Raw genomic sequence first — 27119 nt, forward strand, 5'->3', positions numbered from 1 at the left:
CATTGGATGAATACTTCTACGCCCCTCAAACTAAGGGCTTTCTGGAGCAAACACAAATGTCAGAGAGAGCAACAGTAGGAAAAACAAGCAGAGTTTGTATATCAATTTAAAGGAGAATTCTGTTTTGTTTTGTTTTACAACCTGGGCCTTCTTTACAGCTTTATTTATGTTTTACAATTCACCCAGAACAGAAATGGCTGCAGCAAGAAGGTAAATACAGCGTTCATTTTCTCATTGTCTCTATGATATAATAAGAATATGAGCCAGTGTGTGGCAGAAAATAAGATATTTATTTACAGGACGTAAATACATGCTTTGCAGTTGCCCCTACGGCCTCTGTTCCAAGCCATTTCACGGCACGCTCTACCCTTATACAGAGTCGTTTACAGAAAACACTGTTCTGGGTGAGTCAGATAACATAAACTAAGCTGGAAATAAGGTCCAGGTTGTAAAAAAGAAACTGAATTCTCCTGTAATCTAGCATTTACTACAACCTTTTCAAAGTAAACATGCACACAAGAGTGAGAAGATGGTTAAATACAGCAGTTAAGATGAGAGAAGGACACTTAAGGGGGGGGGGGGGGGGAGTCCACTGTAAGAATGTGTTCAAAATGAACATCAACAATGTTTGGGCAACTTTTCAAAGGGCTTGCCGTTGAGATGGTTGTGTGTACAATATACACAGCAGTGTTTGGCGGAAACCCTGTGAAAAGCTATGACATGCTTTTAAGGGACAGTATAACACAATAGAAACAACAGAAACAGTCGGGGAGAAAATGAAAGGGGAAATCAGACAAGTCAATGGAAAACAATAGATGTTTGTATGGGTCAAAAGGACTGGGATATCATAAGAATGACATATAATACCTCCAAAGAGATGGCAACCAGCCACCTGTTAGCTTTCAATGGTATCCGTTTGTAAAAGCTGTCGCAATCAATGGACCCTAAAAGTGTACAATTAGTACCTGTGTCAGTTATGCATTTCTTGGGAAAAGGCAAAAGGAGCCTATTACCGGTGAGTATATTTTATTCATACAATGTGCTGCCAGCATGAATGGAAATTCAGCTCTCTCATTTCCCTGGCTCTGGGTCATTTTAGCAACAGGGACGACATTTAGATCCCAATTTGGTTCCATAATTTTGGATTTGGGCAAAAGGCAGAAGAGAGGTAGGTCTCCACCCTCTCCACCCTGATGTCAGGCCCTGGAGGCAGCCACCACCACCACCCAGGAAATCAACCGGACTGGTAACACAACTCAGTCACAAACACAGGTTAACAACACAATCGGCTGACTGTTACAGAGATCTGCTACAAGCTTGGTTTTGGACAGAGGTGGAAAGAGTACTGAAAAAATCCTACACAAGTACAAGTATTGGTACTTGAGTGAAAATTAACTCAAGTACAAGTCAAATTACTAGTCCAGGAAACTACTCAAGTAAGAGTAAAAAAGTAGCCTATTTAAAAGTACTCAAGTAGAAGTACATTTGTTTTACTTTAAAAAAAAAATTTTTACCCTAATAATTACATTTCACACATCCAGTACGTGTTACCTACTGTATGCTGTACCTGTATTTGTCTGTCTTGTCTTTCATACTGAACAGGTCGTTCAGACGCAGCCAGTTTAGCGATTCTCTTTGCCAGACAAGCTAGAGCTGCTAGCAGCAGCAAGATCACAATCAGATACATCCATTAAGCTAAGCTATGGCTAACAGCAGTGTCAAATGAAACGGAGATTTCTGAACTGATGTGACGATGGGGATCATTACAATTTGATCGTCTACACCTGTCTAATTTGATTAGTTTGGTGCGGAACTGATTCTGGACCTGGTAGCAAGCAGTCCCAATGCTACCGTGCTGTTTTCATGTGCAAAACAAACATCACAATTTACTCAGTGTACATTTATAAGTACTTAAGTAGAATATCTATTATTGACTCAAGTAAGAGTGAAAGTATAGCATTATAAAATATAAAAAATATATAATAATAATATACAAATTTAAAGTAAAAAAAAAAAAAACACTATTCAAGTACTTGTACTTGAGTACTTTCCACCTCTGGTTTTGAATATGATTTTGTCTACACTTTAATTTGGGCAATATGCCTTCATTTAAAAGGTTGACGTTACTTATGCAGTTAGCTTGACACCCACAGTTTGTTAAAGTTCCAAGATAAACAAGTCCAGTAAGTATCTACTGGTGAGGCTCATCACATTCATGCTAACACATATTAATCCAATCATCAAAAATCACAAGACATGCAAACAATTCAAAACAAGTCATTATGCAGAGATGAGTCAATGGCATGGGGATGATCCAAATCACGTTAGTCTCAACCAGCTCGCCCAATCATAAAGCTCAGCTGTCAACCAGCCTGGCCAATCAGAAAGCTCAGCTGTCAAACTGAACCATGCAGTGTCCAGTTTTCCCAAAAGATGAATTAAATTATTTTTGAAATCAATTGCTGTAGATGATATGGGTGATACTTTAATGAAACCTCTGATGTCAACAAAGTCAGCGCCGTCTGTTCATGGTCAAGCGAAAATAGTCTAAAAAGTAATCATCTAAAATAATCTAAACTTGAATATGTTTTAATTGGGCTCAAATGTACTGTAGTAGGGTAATAAAAATTGCTCAGGTGGCTTTACAATATGGATTTTTATTTGTTCTGTACTTAACATTCTTGGTAAAGCATATGCCCAATTGGGCGTCCGGGTGGAAAGCATCTCTCAGAGTCAGGTGCTGGAAAGCATCTCTCAGAGTCAGGTGCTGGAAAGCATCTCTCAGAGTCAGGTGCTGGAAAGCATCTCTCAGAGTCAGGTGCTGGAAAGCATCTCTCAGAGTCAGGTGCTGGAAAGCATCTCTTAGAGTCAGGTGCTGGAAAGCATCTCTCAGAGTCAGGTGCTGGAAAGCATCTCTCAGAGTCAGGTGCTGGAAAGCATCTCTCAGAGTCAGGTGCTGGAAAGCATCTCTCAGAGTCAGGTGCTGGAAAGCATCTCTTAGAGTCAGGTGCTGGAAAGCATCTCTCAGAGTCAGGTGCTGGAAAGCATCTCTCAGAGTCAGGTGCTGGAAAGCATCTCTTAGAGTCAGGTGCTGGAAAGCATCTCTCGGAGTCAGGTGCTGAGGTGACATTTCAATTACAAATGATATTTCACGAATTGCCTCCTCTGCGATCACAGTGCAGGAGCCACTGTCAAGCCTCTGTACAGGTCTGTCAACAGAACAGTGGGGAATGTAAACCTGCCTATCAGAGGCTATTCAGCACCAAATAGCAGGTGGCCGAACACACAAAAGGCCTTTCTGGCCCAACGTAATGTTGGGGTATTTTGGACAGGAGATCAAAAGGGGTCAAGTTGAAACAGGGCGGTGGTTATCAGTTCTTGTGGAATCAGCTATGGCTGCCTAGCTTTCATCTGCCTGCTCTAACCCATCCAGCAAAAGTTCACGAGTAACATAGCCAGGCATCAGCTGGCCTGGCTTCAAAGAGCATGAGAAAAAGCATCTTCTCAGAACAGTAGTTTGCACAAGGTTTCATTACAGCCTTTTTGATTTTGGAATTATGCACAGCGGCAGCTTTTGTAGCGCTCCCAGCTGGCAATGAACTAAAAATATTGACATTCTCCAAAGGTAGAAAATGTCAGAGAAACGCTTGTTCTCGCAGAAGATGGGGAGGCCGTTTGTGTGGCCAATTGTTGACCTTGACCCGCTTGGCACATGAACAGAAGCGAGGCATCAGAGAGGTGATGACACACTGTGCAAACTCACAGCTTGTCACGGGGCAGCAGAGAGAGGAGGAAGTGTGAAAGAGAGGGCAGGGGGAAATGTGGGCAACTGAAAAGGACTAGTGAACCTAACGCAGGGCTTGAGCCTTTTGCAGCAAAAGATCTTTCAATGCGAGGTCTATTTGGTGCACCGCTAGAAGACCAGTGTCATTCCTAAAAATATGCTGGCATAGCGGTGACACTGATTGCACAAGGTATGACAAAATGGCTGATTGATTCAAGAGGTGAACAGTCTGAAGTATCTCCGTTATACCGTTCTATTTTCGACCTCATGTTCTTCTTCACTAACAGCGGTGAAATGAAGAGGACAGGAAGGTGACGAACAGGGTTTAAGCAGTGAGGAGGAGTGAGTGGAGGATGGTGATGACTGAGTGGGTATAGTGATGTGGTGACTGAGTGGGTATAGTGATAGTGATGAGTGAGTGGGTATAGTGATGGTGTGATAGTGATGAGTGAGTGGGTATAGTGATGGTGTGATAGTGATGACTGAGTGGGTATAGTGATGGTGTGATAGTGATGACTGAGTGGGTATAGTGATGGTGTGATAGTGATGACTGAGTGGGTATAGTGATGGTGATGACTGAGTGGGTATAGTGATAGTGATGAGTGAGTGGTTATAGTGATGGTGATGATAGTGATGAGTGAGTCGGTATACTCACGGCGATGCTGTGGCCGAAACCGGACCCTGGCTGGGGGCTGGCGGCACTGATGTAGTTGCCCACACCGGAGTCCTGACTGGCGGTTCCATAGAGGTCAGCTACTGGGCCGGGGCTGTTGGCACCAGGGAAGGCTCCAGGCCGGGTCGGGTTGGTTCCTGTTGAGCAAGAGCAGGGGGGAGGGGGGGGGGCACAACTGGGTTAGGAGGAGAAACTGCAGCATAACTGGTAAACAAACTGGCAGATGCAAGGATAGAGCGATTCCAAGCAAGTTTTTCATATGTATCACCAGATTAGACAAAGCCCAGAAACGATATAGGTCACACAGACCCCCCAAAGCAACCATAGCAACGATAATTAAAGTTCAAAACGTGTTTTTCTTCTTGTTCCTTCAGTTGGATGTCTGCTTCACTGTGCAGAATGATGTCTGTGCAGTTTGACACTAGAAGGCTGTTTTCACACTCATCTGTGGAAAGTGGAAGGTTTCTCTGTGCTTATTAAAAATCACATTTTTAACTCATTCACTGCCAACAACGTATGAACACGTTTTCAGAATCCAGCTGTTCCCTGCCAACAACGTGTTTACACGTTTTTGGCATCGATTTTTTTTTTTTGACGGTGGGTTGTGCATCTAAGCCTTTTACATCTCTTATATAATTATTGGAGCCACCGAACGTTTACAACCCATTCCACCGACCCACTAAGTGGCAACAGTGCTCTCCTCGCTAGAGGAAGGAAAGCATTTTTTTAACTTGTCAAGCCATTCTCAGCCCAGCCATTCTCCTTTTCGCGCTGATTGCTGGCGATGCGGGATTGCAAATTTACATAATAGATTCAGCCGATCTACTATGATCGGGTGATAGATTACAGTTGGAGGAACACACTTTGAAACACGCAGCATAAATATGACCAGAATCGCAAAAACTTCTCTCAACCAAAACTCCAAACGAGCGAGTCCTTCCCGACTTCCTCAAACAGCGGCCCAGACATGCAGGCACAGACTGACTGGTGACAAGCTTGTCCGCCCACGGAGGGCGGAGTTGAAGCAACTCGAGAGGGAGGGAGAGAGAGAGAGAGAGAGAGAGAGAGAGAGAGAGAGAGAGAGAGAGAGAGGGAGGGAGAGCGAGAGGGAGGGAGAGAGAGAGAGAGAGCGAGAGGGGGAGGGAGAGAGAGAGAGAGAGAGCCAAAAATGAATGGTTAAAGTGACAGTTCCATCCAATTTCACAAAAAGCCGTTTATCTCTGAATATTCTTTTTCACGCTAAAACCATGCTGTATTCAACTGCTAATGCTTACATAACTACTAACTCTACAAACTAACTCTTTTAGACAGAGAAAGTACACATTCTATTAGTACTTTTGAGATATTGTATGTTCACAAACTCCAAGCTGAAACGAATCCTCGGCTCTTATAAAATGAGCCATAATCCTCAAAAAACGGCTTGGCAGAAGCTAACTACAGCAAAAAAAAACGTCTGGCAGTCAATGTGTTAAGGGGCGGGCCTACAAGCATGATTTGTGACATCACAAATAGTTTGGAAGTCAATCCCTGTTCAATATTCAACTTACACAAGTGCTATGTGGAAACTTGAAGCCTCCAGTGCACATAGACTGAGAATGGACTTTACAGTGAAGTAGGGGACATCTTGTGTCCAGCAGGAAAACCTTTGAAATATTCATAGACTCTGGAATGTTTAATGAGGGAGGAGTAGATGTCATTTTAAGGATTTTAACAAGATAATATAACTTTTTTTGTGGGGGGGGAAATCTATTTACATCTTAAAACATGCATTTAGGGCATCTTTAAAGCTACAATATACAACTTTTACCAAACGTATACAAGGACCTAGATATGCCAGCACGCTGCCTACTGTAAAAGTCATTTCACACAGGTGCGATGCAAAAATGTCGGACGGATTTGCAGAATATTTGTGCGCGCATGCTCCGCATGAAAAAGCTTACACATCGGTCCGGTGCCACATTTTCCCCTTCTAGTGTTCCAATTTCACACTGACAGAATAACAAAAGTAAATCCTTTGGGAATGTGCCATGAAGTGCATTGAGCAGCAGTCTGGTCTCCTCTCCTTCCCATATTCCTCTTCATATTCTTGCGACCCTGCACAGTCAACACACTCTCACTGGATTTCTCTGAAGCGCTTCCTTGACATGCGTTGTATAAAAAGGTGCTTGTGACGAGTAGCTCGCTGTTGATATTCATGTTTGGATATTCCACGGAAATACAGAAGCATGGCGCTGCGCAATGAATCTTTCAAAAAGCCCTGGGAAGATAAGACTAGACTAGACCTCGTGTGTGTGTGTGTGTGTGTGTGTGTGTGTGTGTGTGTGTGTGTGTGTGTGTGTGTATATAACAGAGGAAGCACAGAGTTGACAAGGTGATGAATAGTACTGAACATAAATCTAGGCTCATGCGCATTGTTAGAAATTAGCTCAACAAAATAAGCCGCTCTCGGAACCCTTTTGGTTTTCCTTTGAGAAAGTCTTTCATATGAAGCGAGTGGATTTGAATGTTGGTGTTTTTCTACACGCGCTCAGTCCTTCTACCGTCACTTTTCACACTATAGATTCCCTCATTCATCCAAGGGATGAAATTAGTCAGTGCACAGCTGGTTTCAATACTATTTTAATATGCTAGTTGAGCATTGGTTGTTAAAAGTAATTAGTTACTGATGTGAAAGAGTTGAGATATTAATGTATCTTACTCAGCAGATGAATCATTGATATGGCGTCTTCATTGATATGGCGCAAATGGTGCACTTTTGAGTAACAGCAGGTATTTGGAAAACAACATCTGACAGACAGAGAGTTAAAACTTACAGGCAATGTACACCAGATACGTTACGGCTGCGTTGCGGATCCGGAATCGGAGCGGATCGACTCTTGCCCATGTTAATTGATGGGCGATACACGCGGTACGGAAAAATTACACATCTGTTCTACTTTTGTCGGATCCTGCATACGTCAGATTACATGAGTGTGGGTCTGTTCGAAGCCGTACCGGAGGCGTACCACATCTGTTCTGGAGGCGGTGTACATTAGCCATTAAACCCAAAACTAACTACCACTCAATCAAGAGTGTGGCCACGAATATGAACGGGACCAGGAACACGAACCAGATTAAGACAAAAAAAAAACCATCGACGTGGATATTAACCCCCCCCCCCTCCCTCCCCCAAGTGAAACCATATCATACTCAAGCACAACAGAAGACAACATTCAGAAAATTCTGATAAAAACAACAACAATGATGTGGTCCTGGGGGGGGGGGGGATATCAACTGCGTTGTCACACTAGCACTTCAAAACTGGAGAATTTATCATCAGTGACGGCACAGCAGTTGAGATCATTCTTAAAAACCACTGCAAGGCCGTGGAGAATTCAACAAATTATAATGAGTAGGACACAATTCAAAGAGCAATCAGCAGTCCCTAGGACATGGCACTCCCTAGGACATGGCACAGTCCCTAGGACATGGCACTCCCATTAGGAGAACTAGCAGAGCTTGTTATTTTTTAATGCATCTTTGTGGGAGGAGCTTGGGAGGGGAGTGGAGTGGGTGGGAGGAGCTTGGGAGGGGAGTGGAGTGGCGGGTTAATTGCCATGCACAGTGTAATTCAGCAGTTTGCCTCAGTGGCTAACATTAGTTAGTATACGTACCAGAGGAGAGATAGTTCACGATGGCTTCGACCTGCCCGGTGGCTTGGAAAAACGTCAGCGAGGACGTTGGACTGAGTGGTAAGTTCTGGAAATATGGGAATATGTGTCTGTTTTGTTCCAGCTCCCTGACTGTATGTTACTACTATGTACAGGCCTAAGCTAGTAGCATAACGTTAGCCACGTTAGCCCCAGCGTAACAACCATCACTGGAATAAAATAAGACTTATCTTCTGAGAATTTACCAGGTAACATAAGGTTAACGTTAGTCCAGCTTCCTCACTGACTTTTTTCCAACCCATCTCCGTTTTTGTTAAGTCTCTGTATGCCAGGAGGAGACCTGTGTCTTCGCCCTCGGGAACTGAAGTAAACACAAGCGGGGAGTGCTAATAATGTTACAATATACCCAGCCTGCCTGCTGGAGCTGGAGAACACACACTGGAACACAACAGCTAACCAACAACATGGTCGTAGTGAATCGAAACCAAAATCACCAACTAACCTACCAAATACTGTAAATCCACACAACTATAACATTTACACTGAAATAATCTATACTAACAGCACAATCTAGCTACCACTCGACTCAATCACTGATGTTAGGCTCAATCGCTCTGAATATACAGTCTATATATAGACCCTTTTCACAGCAACCCTTTTGAGGTGGCAAGTGAGGAAGTCAAAGCAACATCAAAGCGGTTGCTGTGAAAAGGGCCTATGGATGAAACGAACTCCAGAGTGGTTGCTTTTTTGGGGGGGGGGGGGGGGGGTGTGAGGTGACGTAGAATGAACCAAGATGAGCCATTAACACAGACTCAAAGAAACTGAACTGGAAAAAGTGGGTTTCAACCACGAGAGGGCAGTCTCACTGCATGGAAATTATAGTATGTATAATTCGAATATTTTCCATTAAATGTCAAGATTCTGGCCAGAACCCATCAACAACACTAATCAACACCCATATACAATGGTTTAAAGCTGGGGGGGGGGGGTCATTTAGGGTTTCGTTAGGTCCTGTGGGGCATCCTGGTGGTTCCGTGGTGTGTACAGTACCATGTAAATGTGACATACTGGGTTCCAATCACCCCCCCCCCCCTTCAGTATTTCCTATATCTCTCAACTCATCAAATAAAAGCAGAACATGCTCAAAAATTAAAGGACAAAAGTCTTATTAGACCCTGATGTCGCACTGAACAGGGCCAAGTTGACTGCGATGACTTGCTGAAAATAGAGTCATACTGGTCTGATCGGCCAAACGTTCCATGGATCGAAGCCACTGGTCTTGTAGAACGGCCTCGCAAGGAGGAAACAAGGTGGGGAATCCAACCTGTCAGACTCAATGGAGCAAAGACAGGTATATCATCATGTCATCATCATCATCATGTATGTCATCCAGAGAATGCTGTGAGTCCACTCCACAGAGTTGTCTGGAGACACTGACATGGTGATGGAAGCTAAGGGACTACAATGCTGGGAAGGCTGGCATCAGAGTAGCCCCTCTTCTCCCAGGCTTTCTGCGGTGTTGTCTCCAGAGTAGCCCCTCTTCTCCCAGGCTTTCTGTGGTGTTGTCTCCAGAGTAGCCCCTCTTCTCCCATGACTTTCTGCAGTGTTGTCTCCAGAGTAGCCCCTCTTCTCCCATGACTTTCTGCAGTGTTGTCTCCAGAGTAGCCCCTCTTCTGCCAGGCTTTCTGCGGTGTTGTCTCCAGAGTAGCCCCTCTTCTCCCAGGCTTTCTGCGGTGTTGTCTCCAGAGTAGCCCCTCTTCTCCCATGACTTTCTGCAGTGTTGTCTCCAGAGTAGCCCCTCTTCTCCCAGGCTTTCTGCGGTGTTGTCTCCAGAGTAGCCCCTCTTCTCCCAGGCTTTCTGTGGTGTTGTCTCCAGAGTAGCCCCTCTTCTCCCAGGCTTTCTGCAGTGTTGTCTCCAGAGTAGCCCCTCTTCTCCCAGGCTTTCTGCGGTGTTGTCTCCAGAGTAACCCCTCTTCTCCCAGGCTTTCTGTGGTGTTGTCTCCAGAGTAGCCCCTCTTCTCCCAGGCTTTCTGCAGTGTTGTCTCCAGAGTAGCCCCTCTTCTCCCATGGCTTTCTGCGGTGTTGTCTCCAGAGTAGCCCCTCTTCTCCCAGGCTTTCTGCGGTGTTGTCTCCAGAGTAGCCCCTCTTCTCCCATGGCTTTCTGCGGTGTTGTCTCCAGAGTAGCCCCTCTTCTCCCAGGCTTTCTGCGGTGTTGTCTCCAGAGTAGCCCCTCTTCTCCCAGGCTTTCTGCGGTGTTGTCTCCAGAGTAACCCCTCTTCTCCCAGGCTTTCTGCGGTGTTGTCTCCAGAGTAGCCCCTCTTCTCCCATGGCTTTCTGCGGTGTTGTCTCCAGAGTAGCCCCTCTTCTCCCAGACTTTCTGTGGTGTTGTCTCCAGAGTAGCCCCTCTTCTCCCAGGCTTTCTGCGGTGTTGTCTCCAGAGGCGAAGGGAGGCGGTAGACACCAGGAGGAACAGGGAGCACCGAGGTCACTAACACATCAGAACCATGTTACGGGCCACAGAGCTGGGAAAGAATAGCAACAGCTAAACATTAAAAAACATGGTGACATCAGAATTGCGTTTTTGTAGATTAGCTGTGTTCAGGGCATTCATGCCTCTTCGTGTGGTGGCTTTACCGATGGCCGTTACCTCAGCCTCAGGCAGAATCCCTTTCGACGTAGACAGCTCATCAAAATGAAGGACAAGTAATGGGTGTGAACGTGACCAACTGAGCGGGAGGGCGGCAGAACTGTAGCTTTAAAATATAGGCAAGACAAATGAGTGGTACAGTCGAGGCTTGACTGAAGACTTAATATTGAAGAAAAGTCCTGGAGTCAGAGGTGAGTCTTACTTGAATATACAGTATATATTGGGGGGCATGGTGGTGCAGTGGTAAGCGCTGTCGCTTCACAGCTAGAAGGTCCTGGGTTCGATTCCCACCTGGGACGCTGTGAGCGCTGAAGGAGTGCGTGCCCGTCCGCATGTCCTCGAGTGCCCGCCGCCCGGGTGGGGTCGTCAAAAAGGCCTTTCTGTGTGGAGTTTGCATGTTCTCCCCGTGCCCCCTGGGGGTTTCCTTCATATAGGAACCCCACACCAAAAACATGCAATATCCTGGTTGCTGATGTGGTGCCTCCTCTGGTCGTTAGGGGCGCCTGTTCGGAGGGAGGGGAACTCGTTGGAATAGCGTGATCCTCCCACGTGCTATGTCCTACCGGTGAAGCTTCCACTGTCAGGTGAAAAGAAGCGGCTGGCTACTGCCCATGTCTCGGAGGAAGCATGGAGCCAGTTTCGGCTCTCCCCAGATTGGCAGAGGGTGGAGCAGCAACCAGGATAAATAAATTAAAATTAGCACTAACAGGGGATAAAAATGGGATAAAAAATTGGGGAAAAAATATATATAAAAAAAAAAGAATATACAGTATATTTATTAGAGGAATTCTTGCAAGAAGAAGGAAGTTGGAACACAGCAGGACGCTACATACGATTCTTTAAAGAAAAACTTATTTGGTCCATAGAGAATGTGCAGACATGGGAACAGGTCAGAAGCAGAGTTAAGACAAAACATGCCTGCCACTGTCTGACAGAGGCATCTGGCATAGCAAGTTATACAGTAGCACCAAGGTTACAGTGTGGTGACCATCATGAAACAGTATATTCGCGGAGGGACACCCCGGTTCTGGAGGTGATGTCAAACTGTATGTATATATATACATGTATATATATATATATATATATATATATATATATATATATATATATATATATATATTTATTTATTTCACCCTTAATGAATTTATCTTTAGGGTGATTGTCTTTGTTTGCCACTGGACTATGTCATTACACAACAACCATCAATCCACCAATAGTCCAGGCATTTTACGCAAATATGTGGGTCAACCTCACACTAATTGCAACAAAACCAAACTCAACTGATTTTGTATCCTCAATATGTCCTCAATGAAGGAAAAAATGTGTTAAGGAAATGTATGAAGGGAAAGTTTTGAAAATGACCTAAATATGATGGTAGCCAATAGAAGCCTATGGAAGCCTTTTTTTTTTTTTTTTTAATGTGCCATAAATCTCATCACTTATATCCTGTATGTGTTTTTTGCTTCAAGGAGAAAAAAATAAAAAAAAATAAAAAATGTTAAAAAATAAATAAATAAACGTTTTTGGTAGCATCATATAGGTAATTTTCAAAATTTTCCCTTCATACATTTCCTTAACACTTTTTTTCCTTCATTGAGGACATATTGAGGATACAAAATCAGTTGAGTTTGGTTTTGTTGCAATTAGTGTGAGGTCAAGTGACATTTTTACTGGACTACAAGGAGCCTTAAGGTTCCATGCAAACCACACACAAAATAACTATTTTGAATGCAGGTAGAAGACAATATATACTGTAGTCGAAGAGTGTGCTATAAAGGATGTGATATCCCCCTATGCACGGCTCAAGCTTTTCTCAACGTCTCGGAAAGGTAAAAAAAAGAAAAGCAAAAGAAAAGGATCTCTCCTCTCGTCCTCGTTGGCCTCCTCAGTGGGGCTCTGCTTTGCAGCGTGCAGAAGCCCCCTCAGATGTGACTGGCAGACAGGTCCTGCAAGCCTGGCAGACGATGCAGTGGGGATTTGGGCACAACACCCCTCGTCTAATCAACACCTGTCGCTAGGAGAGCCTCTAAACTTCCTGCCCCCCGACACCCCCGCCTTAAACCCCCCCCTTCCCCAGCTCCGCCTCCAACCTCCTTTAAATATGTGATGGTGATGATCTTCTCCTTAGTGCCGGGGGTATTGGAGCCAGCCCTGCTGCCTGACAGGCAGGAAATTACACCGGGTGTCCTGGGTAATGTGTGCTAAAAGACTGCAGGGTTGAGCCACTTTTTCATGGCCGCTCCTCTCCACCAAGAGAGACGGAGTGATATTCAAGAACAGAGGAGATGGAGGCGTCGATATGTGAGAGGAGCGATTTGGAGAAATGACATGTTGGGAGAGAGAGAAAATATATGCCTGCTTTTAAGGGCAAAATTCGACTGGTCTCTTTCAAATGTCACAAAATGGTGAAAACTGTCAATTACTTTTTCCCGAAAGCCCAAGATGACATCCTCAAATGTCGTCCTGACCAACAGTCCACAACCCAACGATAATCAGTTTGCTGTCACAGAACACTAAAGTAACCAGAAAATACTCACAATTAAGAAGCTGGAATGATAAGATTTGAGTATTTTTACTAATAACTAGTAACATTCGTCTGAACGATTATAAAGATTAGTTGCAGTTTAATTTTCTGTCGAGTGACTAAGCGATTAATGGAATAATCGTTGCAGCTGTAGTGTTGACAGAGAAGCCAATGGGAACACATCTGGTTAAAAATCCCTGAGCAGTAAAGCTGCAAATGAAGAGATGAGGGGGTAAGACAGCAGAGTGAGAGTGAGACAGCAGAGACAGAGTGAGACAGCAGAGACAGCAGAGTGAGAGTGAGACAGCAGAGTGAGAGTGAGAGTGAGACAGCAGAGTGAGAGTGAGACGTGAGAGTGAGACAGCAGAGTGAGAGTGAGACAGCAGAGACAGCAGAGTGAGAGTGAGACAGCAGCGTGAGAGTGAGACAGCAGAGACAGCAGAGTGAGAGTGAGACAGCAGAGTGAGAGTGAGACAGCAGAGTGAGAGTGAGACAGCAGAGACAGCAGAGTGAGAGTGAGACAGCAGAGTGACAGTGAGACAGCAGAGACAGCAGAGTGAGAGTGAGACAGCAGAGTGACAGTGAGACAGCAGAGTGAGAGTGAGACAGCAGAGTGAGAGTGAGACAGCAGAGACAGCAGAGTGAGAGTGAGACAGCAGAGTGAGAGTGAGACAGCAGAGTGAGAGTGAGACAGCAGAGACAGCAGAGTGAGAGTGAGACAGCAGAGTGAGAGTGAGACAGCAGAGTGAGAGTGAGACAGCAGAGTGAGAGTGAGACAGCAGAGACAGCAGAGTGAGAGTGAGACAGCAGAGTGAGAGTGAGACAGCAGAGTGAAAGTGGGAGCAAGAGGAAGACGTGTCAAAGACAATATGACTGTTCTTGACCACTTGACTCATACAGCTCCTTTCAGATTCAGCTGAGCCTCATTGCTTCATCGACAAATAATACTACATAAAAACCAAGTTGAGTTTCTGATGTCTGCATCGTCTACAACTGGGCACATCTCGACACTGAAGAGCAGAATTGAAATGTTCACATCCAAACTAGGAGTCATTGAGTTGAAAACATTGACAAGTTTAAATCGGGCGTGTAGCCTACGACTTAGTGTTCAAAAGTCACTTCTAAAACTTATCTGGCTCCACTTGAGGCGCAGTGTAAACAACACCCTCGTGCAGGTGCCTTCATTCCTGCATGCACAAGGCTTTTACTAAGACTGGACATGCAGGTGCACACAGGCAGCTCATTTATTACAATTGTGAACCTGCAAATATAAGGAGAAGCAATGCAACATTTGCTAAAGTTGCTAACGCTAACATCTCATCTAGAGGATGAGTCATTAACCAACCCATACTGGTGACTACTGTAGGACTAGGATTTAAGTAACTCTGCCATCACTAGTAACTAGGTGTAAGGTTTAGGTACACTGTAACACACCATCACTAGTAACTAGGTGTAGGTACACTCTAACACACCATCACTAGTAACTAGGTGTAAGGTTTAGGTACACTGTAACACACCATCACTAGTAACTAGGTGTAAGGTTTAGTTACACTGTAACACACCATCACTAGTAACTAGGTCCAAGGTTTAGGTACACTGTAACACACCATCACTAGTAACTAGGTGTAAGGTTTAGGTACACTGTAACACACCATCACTAGTAACTAGGTGTAAGGTTTAGGTACACTGTAACACACCATCACTAGTAACTAGGTGTAAAGTTTAGGTACACTGTAACACACCATCACTAGTAACTAGGTGTAAGGTTTAGGTACACTGTAACACACCATCACTAGTAACTAGGTGTAGGTACACTCTAACACACCATCACTAGTAACTAGGTGTAAGGTTTAGGTACACTGTAACACACCATCACTAGTAACTAGGTGTAAGGTTTAGTTACACTGTAACACACCATCACTAGTAACTAGGTCCAAGGTTTAGGTACACTGTAACACACCATCACTAGTAGCTAGGTGTAAGGTTTAGGTACACTGTAACACACCATCACTAGTAACTAGGTGTAAGGTTTAGGTACACTGTAACACACCATCACTAGTAACTAGGTGTAAGGTTTAGGTACACTGTAACACACCATCACTAGTAACTATGTGTAAGGTTTAGGTACACTGTAACACACCATCACTAGTAACTAGGTGTAAGGTTTAGGTACACTGTAACACACCATCACTAGTAACTATGTGTAAGGTTTAGGTACACTGTAACACACCATCACTAGTAACTAGGTGTAAGGTTTAGTTACACTGTAACACACCATCACTAGTAACTAGGTGTATGGTTTAGGTACACTGTAACACACCATCACTAGTAACTAGGTGTATGGTTTAGGTACACTGTAACACACCATCACTAGTAACTAGGTGTAAGGTTTAGGTACACTGTAACACACCATCACTAGTAACTAGGTGTAAGGTTTAGTTACACTGTAACACACCATCACTAGTAACTAGGTGTAAGGTTTAGGTACACTGTAACACACCATCACTAGTAACTAGGTGTAAGGTTTAGGTACACTGTAACACACCATCACTAGTAACTAGGTGTAAGGTTTAGGTACACTGTAACACACCATCACTAGTAACTAGGTGTAAGGTTTAGGTACACTGTAACACACCATCACTAGTAACTAGGTGTAAGGTTTAGTTACACTGTAACACACCATCACTAGTAACTAGGTGTAAGGTTTAGGTACACTGTAACACACCATCACTAGTAACTAGGTGTAAGGTTTAGGTACACTGTAACACACCATCACTAGTAACTAGGTGTAAGGTTTAGGTACACTGTAACACACCATCACTAGTAACTAGGTGTAAAGTTTAGGTACACTGTAACACACCATCACTAGTAACTAGGTGTAAGGTTTAGTTACACTGTAACACACCATCACTAGTAACTAGGTGTAAGGTTTAGTTACACTGTAACACACCATCACTAGTAACTAGGTGTAAGGTTTAGGTACACTGTAACACACCATCACTAGTAACTAGGTGTAAGGTTTAGGTACACTGTAACACACCATCACTAGTAACTAGGTGTAAGGTTTAGGTACACTGTAACACACCATCACTAGTAACTAGGTGTAAGGTTTAGGTACACTGTAACACACCATCACTAGTAACTAGGTGTAAGGTTTAGGTACACTGTAACACACCATCACTAGTAACTAGGTGTAAGGTGTAGGTACACTGTAACACACCATCACTAGTAACTAGGTCCAAGGTTTTAGTGAATATAGTTCATAATTGTGTTTTTAGCTATGTTCATTTTCTTTTCATAGCAGCTTTCATGTTGTCTTGGTGCAAAATAAATTCAGTGCCATTCCAACTTCTGTGCCACCCAGAGGTGCTACAGACCATTTTTTATTAATGGGCTTACCCTAGAGAAAAATGGCTATTAATGTACAACTCAAATTGTTGACTCTGGCCAAATATCAAATAGGTCTATGTATTAGACACAAAAGTCTTTGTAATTTGAAATATAAAACTCAGAATACTGGCTTTGGAAATGGTGCGGCCTGTTAGTTTATTATGAGTTATTAGAAAAACTATAAGGTCTGTCCCTGATTTCCTTAAAGACCTTGTCGTTAGTGATTATACCACTGTCAATCCCAAACCTACCACTAGTATTGTGTACGTGCAATTCCAAATCGGCATTTTTTGAAGGTTAAATAGGCTATCTCCATGACACTATAACAATACATAGCCTCTCCCTGCTACTTTTAATGCACACTTTTCCTTGTTTTTAAGTCATTTGTTTTAAGATGTGCTTTCCCTAGTTCTTAAATAGCATGTTTTAAGATGTACTTTTTGTTCGTCAGTAGCCTTTTTTAAGATGTACTTTCCCTAGTTCTTAAATAGCATGCACAATCAACAGCTGATTGCGAGCCTCCAGCGCTGATAAATTACCACTGCCATACCCCCCCCGCCATACCCCCCCTCCCCTCTATTTCATGCTCCAGTCTTGAAACAGCCAAACGTGCAATAAGACTAAAGAGAAAAGCATCCTGATTGACCCGTTTCTTCAGCTGCAAAATGCCCTGTGCAAAATGTCCTGTGCAAAATGCCCTGTGCAAAATGCCCTGTGCAAAATGTCCTGTGCAAAATGCCCTGTGCAAAATGCCCTGTGCAAAATGTCCTGTGCAAAATGCCCTGTGCAAAATGTCCTGTGCAAAATGCCCTGTGCAAAATGTCCTGTGCAAAATGCCCTGTGCAAAATGTCCTGTGCAAAATGCCCTGTGCAAAACCAGATCTTTGATGTCTGCTGTTTGAGATGCACTAGCTCAAACCTTAGTTTAGTAGATCTGGGGCCTTAATCAGTGTAAGAACCTCTGGTGCATCCCTTTGATGAATATGTTAACCATTCTCCAACAGGGGATGTAGATGTACGCTTGTACAGTAGAAATAAAAAAAATACATATATATTATGGCATCCTTATACGCATGCTAATTTAAAACCAAGATTTTGTCATAATTGCGTGAGGTATCAAGAATCCATTTGACAACCTGTCCTCGACAGCCAGATGCAGGTCGGTCAGAAACAAGAGATGTAGTGTTATGTCGACACACCCAATGTCCAAGCCATGACCAGTGATGATGACAAAATAACAGAAAATCAACTGAAGAATTCTCAAAAAGGCAGTGCTATGAGAAGCAGTGCTATGAGAAGCAGTGCTATGAGAAGCATGCATTGTGCCCCCCACACTAATCTATTTTAGTTTCTTTCTCTCTCTTTCTCAATGAACTGCCGATGGGTGCCGCCTGTGCGTCTAAATGCATGCAGGCATTGGGTGGGTTTTGCGGAGGTGGTGGAATGTGTAGGAGGAGCAGAGAGACGTAGAGGTATATAGCAGAGAGACGTGGAGGTACACACCTGGGCTCTTAAAAGGGTCCGGGCTGTGCAGGTGGTGCTGGAGGGAGTTGGGAGAGGTGCAGGCCGAGCTGGCATGCTCACTGGGCAGCATCTGAGCAGCGGCCTGGGGCCCCAGGGAGCCGTAGTCGGCGAGGGAGTAGGGCGGTCCTCCCCGCACGTCACCGCCGGCCCCGGCCGCGGAATACAACCCATAATCGGGGAACCCTGGGAGACAGGGGAGGGTGGGGGAGGGAGGGGAGGGGAGGGGAGGGGGGACTCCGTCATTGTGGGACAACGTTGAGACTTTTTGCAGTAATCACTTTGCTTCACTGTTTCCCTTTTTCATCCGCTCAACGGTTGCTGTGCTGTGCTGTGCTGTGCTGTGCTGTGCTAGTGTTGTTTTCTTCTCGCCCAGCCGTCGTCCGTGGCTGTTGCATTGTGGGCCGGAGCACAACCCAGGTCATAAAACATAAATCTATGCTCCCAGGTAGAGAAGCATGAATCTATGCCCCAGTTGCCAAGTTCTTTTTGACCGTCCGATGTACGAAAGGACGATAAAGAAGACCACCGAAGAGGGGAGGACTACACTCAAAGTAGATCCATCCTGATCACCCCTAAGCTCATGAGCAAGGCACTAATAGAGGAGAGCTGGTGGGGAGGGAAGGGGAAGGGGAAGGGGGGGGAGGCGAAATCACAATGTGTTCAACGTCTGTGATTTCCAAATCGCAGTGGCTGCGATCAATTTCTTAAGAGAGAAAAGCGTGCAAAATAGATTTCTAAACAAGTTGTTTTAGAGCTGCAGGTAATTGGTGAAAACCCTACTACTACTACATAATCACTCACTCACTCACTCACTCACTCACTCACTCACATCTTCTTCTTTTTTACAAAGTAATATTTAAACAATTTTAAAGGAAAAAAGAACAACGGGAAAAACTTGATGAGATGAATCGCAGTTTAAATCGCAATTGCAATATTCTGTCAAATAATCGCAATTGGATTTTTTTCGGGCCACCACACCACATACACAAACGATGAGCTCATCTAATACACAAACCAAGCTCAAATCAAGCTTCTTTTTTTAACCCTTTTGTGTTATATGTAATATACTGTAATGCAACGGCTTCGGGGTGGAAAATATTACTGCAAGACCTTTTTCCTCATAAAATAAGGAAGCAGTGATTAAGAATGATCAATAATGTATGTCTTGCTGTGCTCATAAATCACTGAGATTAGGGCAGAAAGTTCTCATTCATTTTAGATGTGACAGTGGAAGTTTGAAGAGGGACAGGTTGAAAAGGCTTCTTAACGGGGACATCTTCTACGGAGACATTGTACCTCAGCGGCCTAAGAGATGACGTTCCACAGGAGAAGAAGAATAAGAAGAGCAATGACCCAAGTGCAAATCTTCAGCATCTAAAATATCAAATAACATAGTGGAGGTGAACCTCCAAATTCTAATTCAGTTCCGATACTACATTTACACACTTTCATTCTATCAAGTTGATCATAGTCCTGCAAGTAGGGCTGCACAATTCATCTGAATATTATCGAAATCGCAATATGGCCAAATGCAATATAAAAATAAAAATAAATCTAAATAAAAGGTCAAATGTGTGACAACATACCGTTAAATGGAGCAAACATCTTTGTTTTTGTTTGTTTGTTTGTTCCCATATCTTGCATCCATACAGTACTTGGAAGTTGTCAAGGCAGAAACCAATTTCAATTTCATCACCATTTCATTTCAACTTCAGTTCTGTCTTATCCTTCATTCCTTCCCTCACTGTGTGTTTTGCTAAGAGCCATTATTACCACCAACATATCATCATCAGCCACTACAAATCTGAAGACACACCTCATACCTGGTCCCCTACTATTTATCCTCTACATCCTACCACTTGGGCACATCCTCCGTAAACATGGCCTCCAATTCCACTGTTACGCAGATGACACACAGCTCTACCTTTCCACCAAGACCATCACTGCCGCCACCCACTCCACCCTCATCACCTGCCTCTCTGACATTAAAATCTGGATGCAAAACAACTTTCTGAAACTCAACTGTGACAAATCCGAAATCATTATCATTGGCCCAAATTCCCTCACCCGCTCCACCCAGGATTTCTCTGTCAACATTGACGGCTCCACTGTCACCCCCTCCACCCACGTCCGCAACCTTGGAATCATTCTCGACCCCACCCTCTCCTTCATCCCGCATGTCAACCAGATCACCAAATCCGCCTTCTTTCACCTCAGGAACATTGCCCGTCTACGCCCCTCACTATCCTTCTCTGCTGCCGAAACACTGACTCACGCTTTCATCACATCCCGACTGGACTACTGCAACAGCATTCTATACGGCACACCCACCAAAACCCTCAAAAAACTCCAATACGTCCAAAACTCCGCTGCCCGCATGCTCACCTCCACCCGCCGCTCCGACCACATCACCCCCATCCTCCACGATCTCCACTGGCTCCCCATCACGTACAGGATTCAATTCAAATTATTACTCATCACCTTCAAAGCCCTCAACAACCTGGCCCCCTCCTATCTCTCTGATCTCCTTCACCTCCACACGCCTACCCGCCGCCTCAGGTCCGCAGATGCTAACCTTCTCCAAACCACCAGAACGAAGCTCCGGACCTGGGGCGACAGGGCCTTCGCTGCAGCTGCCCCCACCCTCTGGAACGCCCTCCCCAGCCATATCCGTCAAGCAGACACTCTGTCATCATTTAAACACGCCCTCAAAACCCACCTTTTCACCCTTGCTTTCAACCCATGAACTCCTCCCTCTCTCACCTTTTATTTATTTTCTTTATTTATTTTCTTCTCTTTTCTTAAGTTATGGTATTATATTGTTTTGTATTGTGAAGCGTCTTTGAGCATTTGGAAAAGCGCTATATAAATCCGATGTATTATTATTATTATTATTCATGTCCGGGGTTCTGTGCTCAGCATCCACAAGTCAGTCATGTTACTACCACAACATCTGTTCTGTGCTCAGCATCCACAGGTCAGTCATGTTACTACCACAACATCTGTTCTGTGCTCAGCATCCACAGGTCAGTCATGTTAGTACCACAACATGTTCTGTGCTCAGCATCCACAAGTCAGTCATGTTAGTACCACAACATGTTCTGTGCTCAGCATCCACAGGTCAGTCATGTTACTACCACAACATCTGTTCTGTGCTCAGCATCCACAGGTCAGTCATGTTAGTACCACAACATCCACAAGTCAGTCATGTTAGTACCACAACATCTGTTCTGTGCTCAGCATCAACAGGTCAGTCATGTTACTACCACAACATCTGTTCTGTGCTCAGCATCCACAGGTCAGTCATGTTAGTACCACAACATCCACAGGTCAGTCATGTTACTACCACAACATCTGTTCTGTGCTCAGTATCCACAGGTCAGTCATGTTAGTACCACAACATCTGTTCTGTGTTCAGTATCCACAGGTCAGTCATGTTACTACCACAACATCTGTTCTGTGCTCAGTATCCACAGGTCAGTCATGTTAGTACCACAACACCTGTTCTGTGCTCAGCATCCACAGGTCAGTCATGTTAGTACCACAACATCTGTTCTGTGCTCAGTATCCACAGGTCAGTCATGTTAGTACCACAACACCTGTTCTGTGCTCAGCATCCACAGGTCAGTCATGTTACTACCACAACATCTGTTCTGTGTTCAGTATCCACAGGTCAGTCATGTTACTACCACAACATCTGTTCTGTGTTCAGCATCCACAAGTCAGTCATGTTACTACCACAACATCTGTTCTGTGCTCAGCATCCACAGGTCAGTCATGTTACTACCACAACATCTGTTCTGTGTTCAGCATCCACAAGTCAGTCATGTTACTACCACAACATCTGTTCTGTGCTCAGTATCCACAGGTCAGTCATGTTACTACCACAACATCTGTTCTGTGTTCAGTATCCACAGGTCAGTCATGTTACTACCACAACATCTGTTGTGTTCAGTATCCACAGGTCAGTCATGTTACTACCACAACATCTGTTCTGTGCTCAGCATCCACAGGTCAGTCATGTTACTACCACAACATCTGTTCTGTGCTCAGCATCCACAGGTCAGTCATGTTACTACCACAACATCTGTTCTGTGTTCAGCATCCACAAGTCAGTCATGTTACTACCACAACATCTGTTCTGTGCTCAGCATCCACAAGTCAGTCATGTTACTACCACAACATCTGTTCTGTGCTCAGTATCCACAGGTCAGTCATGTTACTACCACAACATCTGTTCTGTGCTCAGTATCCACAGGTCAGTCATGTTACTACCACAACATCTGTTCTGTGTTCAGCATCCACAGGTCAGTCATGTTACTACCACAACATCCACAAGTCAGTCATGTTAGTACCACAACATCTGTTCTGTGCTCAGCATCCACAGGTCAGTCATGTTACTACCACAACATCTGTTCTGTGCTCAGCATCCACAGGTCAGTCATGTTAGTACCACAACACCTGTTATGTGTTCAGCATCCACAGGTCAGTCATGTTACTACCACAACATCTGTTCTGTGCTCAACATCCACAGGTCAGTCATGTTACTACCACAACATATGTTCTGTGCTCAACATCCACAGGTCAGTCATGTTACTACCACAACATCTGTTCTGTGCTCAGCATCCACAAGTCAGTCATGTTACTACCACAACACCTGTTATGTGCTCAGCATCCACAAGTCAGTCATGTTAGTACCACAACACCTGTTATGTGCTCAGTATCCACAAGTCAGTCATGTTAGTACCACAACATCCACAGGTCAGTCATGTTAGTACCACAACATCTGTTCTGTGCTCAGCATCCACAGGTCAGTCATGTTACTACCACAACATCCACAGGTCAGTCATGTTACTACCACAACATCTGTTCTGTGCTCAGTATCCACAAGTCAGTCATGTTAGTACCACAACATCTGCCTGAGCCTTATCCTTTCTGAATTGAATGTATGAGTGCACGCAAATTGGAAACAAACTGCTCCAGCAGACTGAGCAAAGCCATTAAAAGAATATGTTGTCATTATCTCACTCTCATGTCAGTTGAAACACTGGCTAATATACTTATGTCACTCTCATGTCAGTTGAAACACTGGATATCATACTTATGTCACTCTCATGTCAGTTGAAACACTGGATATCATACTTATGTCACTCTCATGTCAGTTGAAACACTGGATATCATACTTATGTCACTCTCATGTCAGTTGAAACACTGGATATCATACTTATGTCACTCTCATGTCAGTTGAAACACTGGATATCATACTTATCTCACTCTCATGTCAGTTGAAACACTGGATATCATACTTATGTCACTCTCATGTCAGTTGAAACACTGGATATCATACTTATCTCACTCTCATGTCAGTTGAAACACTGGATATCATACTTATGTCACTCTCATGTCAGTTGAAACACTGGATATCATACTTATGTCACTCTCATGTCAGTTGAAACACTGGATATCATACTTATCTCACTCTCATGTCAGTTGAAACACTGGATATCATACTTATGTCACTCTCATATCAGTTGAAACACTGGATATCATACTTATGTCACTCTCATGTCAGTTGAAACACTGGATATCATACTTATGTCACTCTCATGTCAGTTGAAACACTGGATATCATACTTATGTCACTCTCATGTCAGTTGAAACACTGGATATCATACTTATGTCACTCTCATGTCAGTTGAAACACTGGATATCATACTTATGTCACTCTCATGTCAGTTGAAACACTGGATATCATATTTATGTCACTCTCATGTCAGTTGAAACACTGGATATCATATTTATGTCACTCTCATGTCAGTTGAAACACTGGATATCATACTTATGTCACTCTCATGTCAGTTGAAACACTGGATATCATACTTATGTCACTCTCATGTCAGTTGAAACACTGGATATCATACTTATGTCACTCTCATGTCAGTTGAAACACTGGATATCATACTTATGTCACTCTCATGTCAGTTGAAACACTGGATATCATACTTATGTCACTCTCATGTCAGTTGAAACACTGGATATCATACTTATCTCACTCTCATGTCAGTTGAAACACTGGAAATATCTCTTCCATGGGGGAGGCATTTGAGAGCGACCACAGAGCGACAAACAGGGAGTGGAAAGGAAGTGCATAAAATGGTCAGAGCCGGTCGGTCGGAGCCACTGGCAGAACTTGCGGGGAGCGGAAAGGGATTTTCTTTCCGGTGCCGACTGAAATGGTCAGCACCGATGGCAGAGCTTAGACCCGCAGCCTGTTTCCAGGCAGCCAGACAACCCCATCTGTAAAGGGGAGACTCGTGAGCATCTATGGAACCCATTTTGATTCCGATGTCTTGAGGTGATATGTCAAGGCAAGGGACCCATTTGAAAAGTTTTGAAAAGTTTTGAAAAGTTTGTCCCTGGCAAAAATTCAGCCTAACTTTGGAGCGTTATTTAGCCCCCTTCCCGACAAGCTAGCATGACACACCAATGGATTCCATAGGTCACCTAGTTTCATGTGATACCAGAAACTCTGGCTTTAAAACTCAGCCTGCATACAGTCATTTGATTGAAGTCGGGAGATAAAAGCCCCGCGGTAACACAGCTCTGCGCCGGCTGTGCCGTTGTTTCCTATGGGGAGAGCGGTGCCTCCCAACTAAGAGGCAAAGCTACACTTGGTGTTGCGCGCCCCTCAAATTTGCCACCGTGCGCTGCGCTCAAAGTTCAAATGATTCAACTTTGACCTGTGCGTCTTGGTAGCTCACCTGGTAGCACGCATACCACGAAGGCTCGGCCCTTCTCGCGGCCGACCCGGGTTCGAAGCCTTTGTCATCCCCTCTCCCTCCCCCCACATTTCCTGTCTGCCTACTTTCCTGTATTAAAATAAATAAAGGCTAAATGCCCAAAAAATAATCTTAAAAAAAACTTTGACCTACTTACCGCGCGGTAAGAGAAGATCGCTTATCATGTGAAGGCAGCTTAACAGGAAAATTGCCAATCAGGAGCACAGCAGGAGAAAGGGTTAAAAATAGGGAGACTCCCGTGAAAATCGAGAGTGTTGACAGGTATGAGAGTGTTGGCAGTTATGAGATATTCAAGTAGTTTCGAGTCAGAAATGAAATAAAATGGACCCTGAAACAAAAGTAGCTTATTTGGTGAGTATTTTAGAAATCAAGTACTGAACTGCTTTTCTTTGTGCTGCAATGGCAGAACATTCTCAGCAGTTTTGTAATTGATATTTTAATACGTTTATTGGCTAAAAGATGTTCAATTTAAATGTTAAAGAGTAAATGAACATCTTTGCATCTCGGGTATCATGTCAAATTTGACTTTCTCATTTGCATTTGCCACTTCATTGGGTCGTTTAAGCACGCTGTACGTACTACGTAGCCATAATTACAATATTTGCAACAACATTTGAAGGCAACATCTGTTAACTGCTGTCGTGATGGTTTGAAAATAGGAGATTATGTTGTGAATATTGGACTTTTGGACCCACAGTGTGATCGTTTGGCTTCAGAGCACTTGGATTTTGCTGTTTGGAACATTTGATGGTCATTTTAGCTGTTTTTGGAACTCTAAAGAATCTCCAGCCACGTGTTTTGGAGAAAGCTGAAATGGAGCTGTGCAAGCTAACACCCTGTGTGATATATAGTCATACAAGCGCTCAGGTAGACTACAGATGATATTCTGAAGGGCAAATGGCTAGTCAGGTATTTAAAATACAAATCTACCAAGAAATAGCAAGCATCAGTAGCTCATATACCTCCGCCAACACTACGCAATTGTCGATATTATGTTGGATTTTCACCAAACGTTAATAATTCCTTCCATGACACATCAAGTTATTTCACATTAGGAGATTCTCACATTTTCATGACTGGACCTGAAATGGGACAGGAGACCATCCAATCAGCTCGTTAGCTGCTCTTCTCCCACTGGAAGCTTTGGAAGATTTGGCAGGACAGTTATGTCTAAACTGGAGATGAGCTCTCCAGTGCCCCATGTTGTTCAATTGACTGATCCTAACGGCCCAGACACACCAGGAACATCTCTGGCATGGAAGCAAGGCGACATGCAGGCAGTTTCATTTCGGCATCCTTGTTAAACAGTTTAGAGCGATCATACCGTCCGTCTCGTCCTGCAGTGAGGGTTTCCATGTGTGTCTGGTCTATTTTTAACGCGAGCCACGAGCAGCCGCGTGCAGCCACGAGCAGCCGTGTGCAGCCAGCCACGTGCAGCCACGAGCAGCCGCGTGCAGCCGTGTGCAGCCAGCCACGTGCAGCCACGAGCAGCCATGTGCAGCCACATGCAGCTACATGCAGCCACGAGCAGCCACGTGCAGCCACGAGCAGCCACGTGCAGCCACGAGCAGCCACGTGCAGCCACGAGCAGCCGCGTGCAGCCGCGAGCAGCCACGTGCAGCCGCGTGCAGCCACGAGCAGCCACGAGCAGCCGCTTGCAGCCACGAGAAGCCACGTGCAGCCAGTACAAGTTGTGACCAGCGCAGAGAACGTTATCATTGCCCATACTTGGCCAATAAATCTGATTCTGAAGGGTTTGTCTCTTCTGTCTGCTGCGTTAAAGGGACACTCCCCTGATTTTCAACCAGCTTTGTATCATTACAAAATCAGTCGTATATCAGAAAATGGTAAAGAGTTTTGCATGCCTTCATTTAGTTTGACACTTATTGAGAGTTGATTTGAGTTAGTTATGGACCAGTGATGTCATTTGTGCATGAATTACATCACTGGTCCACAACTTAACTCCAATCAACTCTATTCTGTCAAACTAAACCCTATCATTTTCTGATATACGACTGATTTTGTAATGTAATACAAAGCCGGTTGAGTGTTGCTTTAAGTTTGATAGTGTTACAGTACGCGAATCCGTTCGGAAGTTATATGCCTTGAAAACAGTCAGTTCTT

At 44.2% G+C, this 27119-nt stretch overlaps 1 protein-coding gene across 5 annotated transcripts in view; it reads right to left on the reverse strand.

Moving 5' to 3' along the window:
* Positions 1-902: 902 nt before the first annotated feature.
* Positions 903-27119, reverse strand: part of msi2b (musashi RNA-binding protein 2b) — a gene marked incomplete at its 3' end in the record, with an annotated part of 439826 nt that continues 413609 nt past the window's right edge. For 3 of the 5 annotated variants that reach the window (XM_083636411.1, XM_083636409.1, XM_083636408.1), the window contains exons 12-14: positions 18175-18378; positions 4440-4594; positions 903-944 (exon numbers count right to left, since the gene is read on the reverse strand). In XM_083636411.1, coding sequence (XP_083492537.1) covers positions 903-944; positions 4440-4594; positions 18175-18378 — 401 coding nt within the window. Of the gene's footprint in view, positions 945-4439; positions 4633-18170; positions 18379-27119 lie in introns of all 5 variants that reach the window. The other 2 variants (XM_083636410.1, XM_083636412.1) reach the window with 2 other exon arrangements.

This window comes from Poromitra crassiceps (assembly GCF_964638095.1).
Source record: "Poromitra crassiceps genome assembly, chromosome: 5".
NCBI lineage: Eukaryota > Metazoa > Chordata > Actinopteri > Beryciformes > Melamphaidae > Poromitra > Poromitra crassiceps.